The sequence below is a fragment of the Orbicella franksi genome, chromosome 7 (genome assembly GCF_964199315.1).
Source record: "Orbicella franksi chromosome 7, jaOrbFran1.1, whole genome shotgun sequence".
Taxonomy (NCBI): domain Eukaryota; kingdom Metazoa; phylum Cnidaria; class Anthozoa; order Scleractinia; family Merulinidae; genus Orbicella; species Orbicella franksi.
Genome location: NC_138151.1, coordinates 18356325 through 18370438, shown reverse-complemented (window position 1 = coordinate 18370438; position 14114 = coordinate 18356325). Strand labels below are relative to the sequence as shown.

General features: G+C 38.5%; 1 protein-coding gene across 3 annotated transcripts in view; it reads right to left on the bottom strand.

Annotated features, from left to right (window-relative positions):
• Nucleotides 1–14114, bottom strand: part of LOC145491920 (cysteine-rich motor neuron 1 protein-like) — a 77888-nt gene that overhangs the window by 22216 nt on the left and 41558 nt on the right. For all 3 annotated transcript variants that reach the window (XM_081471218.1, XM_081471221.1, XM_081471219.1), the window contains exons 7-8: nucleotides 11436–11621; nucleotides 10077–10136 (exon numbers count right to left, since the gene is read on the bottom strand). In XM_081471218.1, the coding sequence (XP_081327344.1) occupies nucleotides 10077–10136; nucleotides 11436–11621 (246 nt within the window). The remainder of the gene's footprint in view (nucleotides 1–10076; nucleotides 10137–11435; nucleotides 11622–14114) is intronic.

Sequence of the window (14114 nt, the reverse complement as noted above, 5' to 3'; positions counted from 1 at the left end):
GCGGCCTGTTTTTCTTAGACTACTTAGAGATTCTAAAAGCATTGCAAAATGAAAAGTTAAACTCCCAGAAGTTTTTCACTATTCTCAACAACAGCAATCAGAAGAGTTTGAAGTCAACAGTCAGAAAATAAAAGGCACCAGCTGCAGAAGCCCTGAACTGTTCTTCTGATGTGGGAAGATTTATAATATATTATTTTGTAAACGGTTTGAATCCATGAGTATCAGTGGTTCCTCTAGCGTGATCGTCTGCGTGAGGGGAGTTGGAAAAGAACCGCTGTTAGTGACTATAACATACTAGCATGGAACTGCAAAAGAGCCATAGTAATCATGATTTCTCCATGCATTATCCAAGTCAGAGCTTCTGGGCCAATCAAGGTTATTGTTTTTTGATGACTTGCCACTTTTCAGACAGAATAGACAAAGGCAAATGGCAGAGACAACTAGGCAAATGGTAGTGTTAGAGACAACTAGGTTGTTTCAGAGTTGCTGAGCCTTCTCTGCCATGGAAGAGTCTAGAGAGAGTTCAAGTTCTGAAAAGAACCACTCAAGGGTCACTTGGAAAATAACGATTTTCACAAACAGCTCTGGAGATTGTGACTGGGCTGATCATCAAGGCACTTTTGAAGTAAAATATGAGTAACCCATCAAAGTAACAAGCTGGCATTAATCCATAGTTTAGTCAAACACAAATGATGACAAGAACTCCTTTTCAGAACAGCAACCATTCGTTACAAAGCTTCAGTCACAAAATTTGCAAGCACTTCCAACCAAAAGAGTTATCAGCCACTGAACTTGGAAAATAGATAGACTGCAAAGAGTGCCAATTTTGATGCCACTGCACTGAGTTTCAAATCCATGGGTCGTACATCATTTATATCTCGACATAAAGAGGAGAAAATTGACTAGCACAAAACACACCAGAAAAACAGCAAAACAAATTCTAAATCTCACCCTTTTGAAATCCAGAAAAATGGCATAAGTTGTAGAGAAATATGACTTTCATTTTGTGTCCTTTCAGTGCCATCAACAAGACAAATTTAATTGGATATAGGAAGCATCCAGATAAAATGAACTCTATCAAACAACAAGTCTAACAACATGTATGAACCAGAAACAGAAGGACTGGTTACAATGTACAAGTAAATATGACAACTAGTTCAAAGAAGGAAAGTTTGGTCTGCACAGTCTGAACAACCTGAAAGGTCTGCATTTTGGCATGTCCATCATGAGTCAGGAGTTTAAGTGGGTTTATTTAAATATACACCCTCTACCTTAAAAAATATACCTGTTGCTATGAGGTATTGAAGAGATATGATTGTAAGGTGTCTTAAAAGACACCAGCCTGGGAAGGTCTGATTGTATCACTTCAGGTGACAAATTACTCTCTAAACCATCCGGAAGATTGGTAATACCTGTCCTGAATTCACATGAACAGTTACCCAAGGCTTAATTGTCTGAAGTTACTGGTACGTCTCCTAAAAGCTCCATACCACATTGCAGCCCTAGCACGGGTTTTACCTTTTCTTTTCATGCAGTGTTTCTTGCAGTCTACCTTGGTGTGAAAATTGTTCATGTTCCCTTTACAGCCACCATATGCGAACTTCAAGCATTTCTTGTTAAATGGGTTATAATACCAGCGAGGAAAAGAAGCACGGCAAGGCCCTGTAACTGGTGACAAGTAACAGACTTCAGTCCACATTGCAATGGGTGGTTCTGCATAATGGAAAAGCACAGATTTACTAAAAACAGGACCAGCAGCTACTGCCATACACGAAATACACCAGAGGAACAGTTTATAACCATGATATTCTTGAGCATCAAATTTACTAAGCAAAGACCTTTTTAATAGCTACTTAGCAAGCATCATCTCATTGTTCTTGATGGGGAAGGGCATGCAAGCAAACAAACAAACAACAACTTTAAAAACAAACAAATAACTTCAAAATAAACCACAGGTGTACAGTCAGTTGACTAACAATCAGTTAGAGTGCTTGCATTAGCAAAACTTAGGATGTTTTTTTTTTGTTATTTAAGAGCAAAATACCCAGGAGAAAATGGAAACGGAAAGGAAATTTATCTGAATTTGCTTCAGTTCAAAACAATTCCAAGCTGGGAGCTGGGTAAGTTTCTAGGTTCATCTATTTTTGTGTTACTTTTCCCAATGATTTTTCCTTCTCCTGGCTACTTTGTGAGGTTGGTTTGATCTTTTGAGCACTGTGTCACCTTGTTAATGCTGCATTTGCATTGAAATCTCATCTAATTAATGCATTAGGCCTTTGATCCTTTAGGAGGTTCTACTGGAAAACCCATAACATTTTTGCTGCAGCAATCTAGAATTTGGACTTTTGTTCTAAAGGGATATGAAAAAATCATGTCTTATTACCAACATTTTGAAATGACACTTGGCATGTACTTCAAACTGATACATATCACAGACCTAATCCATGTGCTAGATATATCCAATATCATTCCTTCCACAAGATAAACGAAAAGTGCCAGCAAGTGGGTGAGATACCAGAAATGGAGATATCTAAATTTCCATATTTCTCCACAGTAGTGTTTGCAGCAAAGCCTGATGGTAACCAGTGATTTTGTGTTGACTATAATGCCCTAAACCTAGTGCATAATGTTAAAATGACTTCCTCATCAAAACTACGACGTGTGGTAAAGTTCCATGTTGAGGGGCACAGCAGTGTTCCAGGTTAATCTACCGAGAGGGTGTTTGGCAAATAAACACCACAATTGCTTCACTTGTGTTGTGTAACTTATACTCTTGCAGGTTTGTGCTAGTCAGACTGTTGAACTGAACCCTGAAAGAGCATACCTAGAGGCTGACATTTACTGCATATCACCTGATCAGGTGATTGTGCATATTGTCAAATTTGACTCAAGATGGTGTATCTACTGATGCTGAGAAAGTACCATTATAAAGGAATGGCAGGATACCTTTCATTAATGGGAACTGTTTACATCGAACAAGGGAATGACGTGACATGGCTCCAGGTGTGAAGGAGGGGGATATACTGTTCACAGTGGTGACAATTATGTCTCAGAGAATGTTCTGCATTCAGTGCTGGCAGCATGAAGAGGAAGTCAAAGAGAGTTATCCAGCAGCATTCTTGCCACAAAGGTGTTGTGGGCAACCTGGGTGTGAACATGGCTCTAGAAGGATATGCTGAGGTCACTGACCCTATGAAATTGCTCAATGCTCCACTCAGTTAACTTCAAGTGCAGCGACCCCCTGAAGGGTTGTTATTGGCATGTCGGTCCTGAGCAAGAACAACCTCTTAAAGCTTTGAATGGTAATTAGTAGTCTGAAACAACTTAACCAAACCCACTAGATAGAAGGCTGGTAAATTTAAGCTAATATTAGCAGAATGTCATCGTAAGTGGTTGCATAACAGACACAAGGTGTGGTATAGAAATAAGATCAAGACATGAAGAAATTTCTCAAGCCTTTGAGTGGCCACCAATTGATTACTTAAGCCTAGTCATAGGCTACCTGCAAGATGTTGCCAAAGGAGGGTGGTACATTAAAACAACTGGAAACCTTTTCACTCTCTCATAAAAGCAGAGTAAAAAATACTGTCTCCAGTAAGTTGTCAATGATTTAAGTGTGAGGTGCCCAACTAGGCTACTGTGATTGACCTGTTGCTAAAGGTGCGATTTCCAATTTATGTGCGCAACCTCCTTGAATGTAAGCTGAAATTTGATAGAAGCAGAATCTATTTTTTGAAAACAACGTGAAAACCAAGTTTACCTCTGCTATTAATTGGATTTTTGTTATGATGGATTGTGTATATCAACAGAAAATCAAGAGATCACCAAAAACCCTATTTTCCTTACAGCTCCTCTAATGATGAGATTGAAGATTTAGTGACAAGTTCTGTGGGATAAGATCACAGAAGGCTGTTGCTAAGCAATTTTTATACTGGATAAGCTTGGTTGCACATGTTGTCATACACCAAAAAAATGTAAGCACAAAAGGAACAGTGTAGAAAATTTCTCGGAAGGAGTCCGAGGAAATCCTTTTGGTTACCACAAAGATTCACAACCTCTGGCTGGGTCCAATTTAAGTATGCAATTCAGACTTCTGTTCAGACTGCACAAACTCAGAGTTTATTCTGCTCACCTGATAATTGCAAATGAACAGGGACTCTATGCGTACTCAACCATCGAGTTATTTTTTTGTAAAAAAAATACCTCTGGGGTATGTTATCATCGGGTCAACGGTCAATGGATGAGTGAGAGATGTATGTAATTCACACCAATCAGATTGGAGCTACTATAAACAACCCATCAAATTGCCACTTGTTAAGGTGAAGCATGTGTGTGGAGATTTCATCCTGATTTTAGAACGGCAATCTTTGTTTTTCTACAAACAGAAACAGGTATTCTTCTGACATTTCCAATGCTTTGTTTGCTATGGTTGAGCCCAGGAATTTGTGGATGGGTTTCAAAAGAGTTCAGAATTTGATTATTGGTTGAACAATCATAGTCTTTGGAATACACTAACATGTCATCCAAGCTTTGCTCCGAGAAATTTCGAATAAAATGAGTCTTAGCCACTCGGTAACTTGGTAAATTCTAAGACAGGAACGATTGTTTTTAGTGCAAAATGCACTATTGGGATGGTGAGGGGGCTTTCATCCATGATGGTATTCGTCTGGCTTCCATCAATATTATTTGCATGACATGCAGTTCACAAAAAAAGAATCGAGTCCAAACCATTTCCGTTTGCACAAAATTTTTGAGTTTGTGAATACAAGTTTCAATTAAGTAATGATGTTCACAGAGTAACACTGTCTTCTTGTTGAAACTTTCCTTGGAATCGATACAGAGATACTCATTTGAAGTGCTTTTCTCTGTCAAAACCAAAGAAATTACAGATGGCTAGTTATGAATGAGAACACTGCTGAATTTTGAAATCTGTTTTTGTTGCAGGTAAATGTAACAAGATATGTTTACAGTATTTGTTACTTTCAAATGGTAACTTGACACTTGTTTTTCATGCACGAGTGGTTGCAATTAAAACTGATGAATCAGTGACTCTTGTTCGCATGGTCAGAATAGACAAACAAGAAGCCAATCTAGTGGCACATCCAGAAACTTTAAGTTGATATAAACATTTAGATGTCTCTTTTCTTAGTGTCTTTCGTGGCATTTTAATATCTTCTGTTAATGGCAATTCTTAAAAATGGGGATTTTTAGCACAGATTTTCTAAAAGGTTTGTGCTATGGAACCTCTTCAAATATCCCTGAAGACTCCATGGCGGCAAGTAAAAGCGCAAATTAATTAGATTTATTTTTAGACTTTGAGGTGCCACAGTAGTTCTTTGGTTTTGAAACAGATTCCTTACACGGTTCAAAAAGGTTAACTTACTACATCCCCCATAAAGTGCCAAAACTTTTTCTGTAACTGACGTTCTGTAACCAAAAAACTCTCATGCATTGGGAAGGATAACGTGACAAGGAAACGTCCCAAACTCTGCAGATTTCATAGCGTCTTACAAAATTAAAAGAACTTTTCACATGTCTGGTTGTTTTAAGTCTCAAGTTAGGTAAGGCTAATGTCTTCTCGTTTAAATGGGTTTTGATATCGATATTAATTTGAAGTGGTTTCTATGAATGTCAAAACCGGAAAAAAAAAATGATCATTGCTGGTAACAGAATAAGACCATGCTAAATTGGGTCTTGTTGTAAAATGAGTTAAATTAAATAATACGTTGACCAGTAAACATGACAATTTTACTCTTCACGCAGCCTTTGTAACTTGATACTTTTGTTTTCCTCATAAAGGTATACAACACGAAACTCTTGTCTTCTCGAAAACATAGGAGTAATGTGCTTTTTCTTCATTGCTGGAAAAAACTGGTATAAAGTTGAATATCTGGTGAAAATGGAACAAGAACGATTTTCCTTCAGAACGCTAATTATCATTTCACAGATAAACAAAAACTAATCTAATTATTAGATAGTCACATCTGACATGTCAAGTCACGGAATAGCGTGTTCTTATTCTGTTGCCACCTTTGCCCTTAGCAATAAAACCACTTCAAATTAATACACAATGATGTCAATTATTAAATACAACTGAGAAGCGTTTCAAAGAGAACCTAGAGAACAAACTATTTTCAATGACTGACTCTTGAAAGCTGGTACTCTAACTTGGAACAATCCCCTCTTAACAGATGTCAGCAACTACCGGCACCTTACAAATGACTTTATCCATGATGTAAACGAAACCGACAAACTGACCTCTAACAGACCAACTTCATTTGATTAACAGTAGGACTGATTTGACTAACAATAGACGGATTAAAACCGACCAATGACTGATGACAACTTTACACGAGTCTTACCGCCAATATCATCATGGCTAAACTGACAAATCACTTTCAACGGAGCAGATTTATAACACCATCAACTGACAAAATATTCACTTGACTCTGAAGATGTTTTCTGCTCAGGTTGTCGAAACATCCATCACCAGCATCAGTACAAACTAAAGAATGTTTTGTAAGCTAAACCTACAGTGAAAAAAATTCTAATTTTTTCTTTCTGCCCTGTACATTGCAACCAAACAAACTTGTTGGATTAACCTTATCATAACTGTTAAGAGTGAGTGCTGCTATCTCCAGGGGCTTTTAATCCACAAAACTCTTGCACGCCTTGCATGCCTATGTCTTGTACACAGAAGGTGCTAATCTTGGTGTTGCTACCAAAAGATCCTGAGTAAAAGATGTAATAGAAATGCCACTTTACTTAAATATGTTTCAATACTTACAATGTATGAAAACTGTTGCACATAATTCAGTAAATAGGTTGATATTCCCAACCTCAAGGTTTCACTAATAATTGTCATGAACACCTCATCATTAAGAATCAAACCATTCCTTTCAAGAAAATCCCACGCTACCATACCACCTAATAACAATAGGTTTAGGAAATACATAGGGCAGTTTTGCCTTAAGAGTCTAAGTACCAAAACCAATGTAATCACTCTAGCCAATCACAAAGGATAGACAATCCAATCAACCAATCAAACCTTGAAGTAAATACATATAGCTATACATAAAGTGGGAAAAAAACATGTGCGAGCGAGTCACAATTGGTTTGGTTTTACTTCGGATGGGATTACAAAGTGACACACCCTTTTTACTGCAATTGTGTGACAACTAATAACGAAAAACCAATTAATTTTAAACACTCAAGCTCAGGTGAAAACCACTCTATACAGCCCATTTCAGTCTTACAGGCAAAGCAGCCATCTTCAGCTCGCCTTCCATTTTCCAACTTTCAATATGCTTTATACAGCTCTATTTAGCCAGGCTGACATTGTGCAGTCAGTTAACAGTTTGTCAATCTTAAACAGGGTAGATTTCCCAACTTTATTGAATAGTGAATTAGGGCTATTTGTTAATGGACCATTTTTCAGTTTGGCAAAATGTAACTCCATGAGCCTCTGCATGAGAGTGAGGTTTGCGCTGACCTTGTGATGATAGAAATTAGACACTGATTAGCACGAGAACAGGATAACTTGCATTTAAAAGCTAGCGAAGGCAACTGTAACCTCACATCTGCTTAAAGGCCTGACCACTAAGCACAGAACTGACAAATGGACTACCTATACTTTATTGCTTTAAACTAAGGTAGAATTGTTGTAAGTCCAGTTGACATTCTCCCTGTTTGTGGCACCAAGAAACACTTCAGTCATTACTGGATCTCCCTGGATGAATGCTTGCACAAGTCTCCATTACTTAATGTCAGCATGCAGCATTTTCCTTTTCAAAGCTTTTAAGGGAGCTCTTGCCAAAAACCACTCATCTTGGCCATGTCCACGATTATTTAAAATTCTTTATTAATAAATAGAAATACCAAAAGAAACATGCCCAGAGTCATACGTCTGGACTTACAATTTCATATCACTAACTGCTATAAGAAACTAATTACAAACTACTTTACAAATGCATGAATAACAATTAAATAAAACTGAAAAGGCATCTCTTCACAAAACAGTGTTTATGATACTCAGTTCTGACATGTGGCAGAATGTAAGGGTGTTTTCAGCCTTTAGTTTTCATTATGTTGTCAGCCTTCCATCCCCTGCAGTTTCTCTTCCGTTTTCATTCCAACTAACAATACTTTTCTTACTTAGGTCTCCTAGCCAGTTATTTTGGTGGAACAAACATTTTGACTTTTACTTTTCTGTAATAATTGCTCTTTCCTGCAGCAAAGCTATGATTGATTTTTTTGCTTTGTAGCATAGCTTGACTGTGTTTTTCTTGTTGTAAACTGATCCGGATTCTTCCTGTCTCCATTGTTTAAATGTTCATTCACAAATTCTTGGACAGCAAAGTTGAGATATTTGTGCTTGATCTTGATCTTGATCTGCCAGTGGGACTGCTAGACTATCTTACCATGCCCTTGACTTCTTATTACTGTTAATGCTGGTATGAGTACCACTTTGTGGACTTGGAGCACCAGTAAGTGACAAATCATCACCAACAACAGTTGGCAGGTTTTACTTTACATGGTATGCAGAAAAGAAATAAATGCTCCCACCTTACTTCCAGTACATTTTCTTCTTAGGTACAGGGAAAGTGATGAGATGACCGTAAATGCACTTGAATGTAGCCTAGTCACATGCATGCACACTTTTATAAGTGTATATTGCAAAGTTCTTGGTGGCCACTAGAATAGATTTAGAAACACTAAAGCAACTAAAGTGGGACAGCCAAAATGAAGACACTGCCCTTAATAGACAAGGGCAACTAAAATGGTTTATTCATATTCGATACTGGTAGTAGTTTCAGGACACACTTGAAAGGTGTCCCTCAGTAGGGGTTCAAGAGTGGATGTCAGAGAACACTGCATCAGTCATACCAAAGACTTTCATACAAGTCTTTAAATCCAGATCAAACTCAGATGAGGAAATGTTAGAAATGTAAGTAACACTTTCTAGTCCAAAGCATGACTCAACCCATATTGGCCACAAGGTGAGGGGTCACCAAACTTCACTATCTTTGTATGTACTTAAAGGTTCACATTACATGATCACAGTGCTTGAAACTGAAATAATATCCAAGTTGCCCTTATTCCAAATGCAGGACACCCTAATCCCTGGCTCTGGTTGCCCTTATGACTGCTTAGTTGCTCTTAGAATATTGTATAATTTGTTGCTTAATTACAAACATAAATGACGCAAAGTAAATAACATAAATGATGCGAAGTGGCGCAGAATGGCTCCCTTGAAACATCATTCGAGCAGGATGTTTGCACTTTCGCATTAGCAACTTAATGCTTAGCAAAAGTACTTCCTTGAAACCAAAAGTATAACACTTGCATATTCACGTAAGAGAAATACAGTGACAACAGCAAAAAGCCTGTGGTTTCAATGAAAAGCCTAAAGGTTTATACATCAAAGACCAGCTGTCAAACATTCAGCAGGGAAAGGCAAACAAAATAAGGTCAAATGTTTTTCGAAAGATACGCTATTTGATTACTCTAAATAATGGCCTAGTTCATAACCCTGAAAACTGGCTAGCTAATCTCACACAGCCCTGATTAATTAACAGAATTTTCTTGCCTGTAAATGTATATTTGACAACTTGCAAAGTACTTTGCCTTAAAAAATGATTACCTGTGCGCCATAAGATTTCAGGGAGGCCTGGGTTTGAAAACATGGCAGTTTGCGGTTTCCGTCAACAAACTAAAACACCAAATTTAAATCTTTTATATACCTTTTTTTTTTTATTCGGCTGGACCTCAAAGTAACAGTATGTACTTCAATTTCTCCTGGGTTGTCTGGTGTTATTTTTCTCAGACAACCAGGCCTTTAATTTTACAGAAACATGGTTGTCCGGACCATTTTTTAGTTGTCTCGGACGACCGGACAACCACTAATTTCGAGCACTGTGATCATACCATGTCCCACACTAATTTTACATCTCTCAGATTACGCCATATTGACAACATCATTTATAAAAGCGACCAAAATGTTTAACAAGCATAAAATACATTTTTATGTCCAGATCAGTCATGGCGTTCTGCTAGTACATTATGAGATTCCCTACCTGGGGTACTGGTGGTTTTATTTTGTGGAGGATGTGTCTTATTGAAGTCTTGTACCGAACCTGAGAAACATGAAATGTAATAAGTTAAGTTAGGTTAAGTGTATCATCTTGTGCAAACAAACAACCATTACAAACAAAATCAGATTACAAATGGCATTTGTCAGACTACAACTGCAGTTCCCCGGAGTAAACAGCAGAAGCAATGAAAAAGTGTAGCACAGGACCAAAATTCTGGTAAGCTTATTAATGTATGGCTTTTAATTCATGTATTAAATAAGCAAACAATCAACATGGAGCAACTCCATGATTACTTGCTAAGTTTTTAAGATAAAGATACACCATGCTTGACTTAGAAATCACAGCAGTGAATGACCCTTAAAAATACTCAACTACCAAAACAGAGGATAATGATGACATGAAAACTGACGACAATCATCAGGGGAAACACATTATTGCAAGCAGCAAACTGAAGTTTACAACATGACTTTCTTGAGTGGCTGATCTCACAGGAGGAATTGCTTGTGTAGTATAGTATTATCTTCAGTTTTTTTTGCTAGAGAAAAATGTACAGTGAATTTTGCATGGTTCAGGGCTCGAAATTGCGACTCACTGGTCGCCAATGTGACCAACATTTGAGCACTGGTGACTGAATTTTCAGACCTGGTCACCAGCTGGCGACTCGCGTTTTGTATGATACATGTAACTAAAGCAACCATGACACAACTTTTGTTTTTAAATCTTTATATTAGGAAATCAATCAGATATGGTAGCTAGTATACATGTCACCTTTCCGTCCCCAGTAAAATAATGTCTGAATATTACAAGATAATCGAAAAAATTGAATGTATTTCGACATGTTGATACTGCATTCACGGCGCGCCATATTGTTTCAGTGGCTTCTTCCGAAACTGGGATCGCAGGCGCACTTCAACACCATGTGCTTTTCATTTGCTGCGAAAATGGCAGCAGATACCAATCAGTTGAAGGAATTACGTGAGTTTTTACATGCGGGGAATGAAGATTCAGCTAAAAGATTAATCCAAACTTTGAATCCTTCGAGGAAAGGATTAAAATGACTATGGAGACAACCATCACCTTCAGGCCAGAGACATCACCTGAGAACAGTGGTAGCTTTATAACTAAGTGTTACTTGTGTTGTTTCTAATTGTTTTCGCTCTTCAATTGTGACTTTTCTTGTATGCAAAGTAACGTATAAAATCGTGTTCTTGTATAAGTTATTTATAAAATAAGTTGGCGACCAAAATTCTTTCGTTAGTCGCCAGCTTGCTCCCGAACGAAAAAGTTAATTTCGAGCCCTGTGGTTGTTATAGCCATTGATACCTATAAGTATAACCTTACTTCTATTATGTTGCATGCAGACAATCTTGCAGGCTGGTTTGGTGTAAAAGTTATTGGCATTTCCTTCACATCCACCATAGACAAAAACCATACATTTCCCCTTTTCTTTATTGTAATACCAACGACGATATGCAGCTCTGCATGGGCCTTCAAGAGGTGGTACCAAACACTGTGCAGGCACTTGACCTAAACGTTGATAGAAAAATATTTTAATATTTACATTGTGCTGACATTTCCTACCAATGTTTTAATTATACAATATCACCCATGTATATTTAATGCACTACCTCTCCAATCATACATCAATTTTGCACTTATCATGTTGACTAAATTCACATTCTCTATATCTGTAAACTCTAATCATGATATTTATTTATGCATTAAATAAATAAAAAAAAATTAAAGTGGTGGACCCTCACCATATGCCATATACCATAATCCATAAGCAAAAGAAATACCATTATTACATGGCTTGCTCTGTGAGTGGGCAAGATAAACCAATTTCAGCGCTGTGATTGGCTACCTGAGCAAGCAAGGTGGCACGCCTGCTTGGGATTACAAGCTGCGTCGCCCAAGAAAAATTTGTTTTTTATCCCATATAATAAATCCTAAGCTTATTTGGTCAAGATTTAGCACATATTAATAGAGCAGGAGGTCTGTATAGGAGAGTCTTGACCAAGGTCATGAGTATAGACCGTACGCAATGAGGTCTGTACACACAACCGAGGTCAAGTTATTTCCACACTTAAGTTACCTCCAACACTTCTAGGACCTCCACCATCATGGCCCTAGTTTGTTACCTTTCTTTGAAAGCCCCCATTCCTAGACATAAACATAGACATAGCCAGTTGTCTTGGACAATTCTGTTCAAGGGGAAAAGGCGCTATCAGGTTAACACTATGTTACGCACCAACCTGTGACACAAGGCCAGACCAAAACAACAGGAACTCCATGCTCTACAGTTTGCAATAAGTGTGTGGGTTCTTTAAACATTCCTGCTAACCATGTAACACTGAAGATGCAGTAGTAAGGGCCTATGGTTTATAGTCCTTATCCGAGAGGACTTCAACGTGTAACCATTTGCAGATGTAATTACAAAGGTAGCACATTCTACTCAGTTACTTTTTAAGACCCTGAGTGTTGGTCCAGTCTGGGGCCTACCAGGTGTCTTATCCTCCCCTGGCCAGTAAAAGGAAACCTTAATCATATAGTTGATGTATGTTGCCAGTTTTGGCATTTCAATCAACAAGGTCCCATGTTGATCCAAATCAGAACCAAATTCCGCAGTAACTCTTCCAAGTCTGTGACCTGTTTTACCAGAGGGGAGCACCCAGGACAATCACCCTCTCCTTCTGCCTCTATCTTAACAAAAAGTCAAGAAAAAATGATACCTTTCTGCACATCATGCAGACACCTTCCACTACTCATTCAGTCATCCACTCTCTTCACATCAAAGGTTTCTCAGGCCTCTCAGCTGGCTGTCTCCAACAGCAATGGGTGCTTAGGGTATCAAATGTCATCAGGCCTTAAGGCCTCCAAAATGCCAACCTTTCACTGGAGACCTTATACAAGTTATCTTGAAATCTCTACACCCATAACACCAAGAGCATATTATGCTTTGAGCTGAATGCTGTCTGAGTTTCTGATTTTCTGCAAGCTGGCAAATTCACCTTAAACTATTTTTTTGACTCAGCTGTCCATTTTTTGGAGCTGGAAGTGGCAAGCTACCTGCTCCTTGGATATCATACTCCATGCTCTCTTTGTCTCCATTCAGACAGCAGCCCTCTGACCCACAATGGATTGCATTCCAGTATTCAGTGCTTTCTTTAGCAAAAATCTGGGGTGTCTTCACTGGCTACATCTTTCGTATCAGAACGCAACAACAGCAGTAAGATTTAAGGTAGATGGTCTAGTGATGCTTATCAAATCTATATTTGCACCCCTATTGGCACTATCCTAAAAATCTCCAACCAACTTCCCTAACAGGTATACCTTATCTTAAACCTCACTTTGGGTGCCTTGGGACCTGGCTAGGCTCAGGGCTTTCCTCAGGCATGAGCCTTTCTTTCTTTCAACCTAAGCTGATGCCAGGTTCAGAGAATCCCTCGCCTTGAAATGGGGTCAAAAGGGTGGGTTGTAGGGATTTGCCTGCCAAGGGGCTTCTATCTAGCGGCTATCTCAGTGGAAGCCCCTAGATGTCCCATCATTGAGTTATTTTTTTGTTAAAAAAATACCTCTTAGTCGGCGCGTCGGGTATGTTATGGACGGGTCAATGGGTGAGTGAGTGAGTGAGTGAGTGAGTGAGTGAGTGAGAGATGTACCGTAAAAACTCGTGTATAAGCCGCACCTTTTTGCTGAAATTTTGGGCTCAAAATGGCGGGTGCGGCTTATATACGAGACCATTGCTTTCAGAGGGAGCTAATTGCCTAGTTAGTGGTCAGATATAGTACTTAAAAACGTAAGTAAATAAACATTCAACATTTTGAAACCTGTTGCTGTTGTTGATCATTGCTTTTGATAGAAGTGGTGGCTCCTAAAGGAGCCTTTGTCTCTTCAGGTTTTAAACCTGAATCTTCTTCGCGAGTAGTTCTTTCAAGCGATTCATTTGTACTTCCTTTCATTTGTACTTCACAACTTGCACCGCGTGTTTATCCATAGGATTGTTAAACTCGCGTCGAG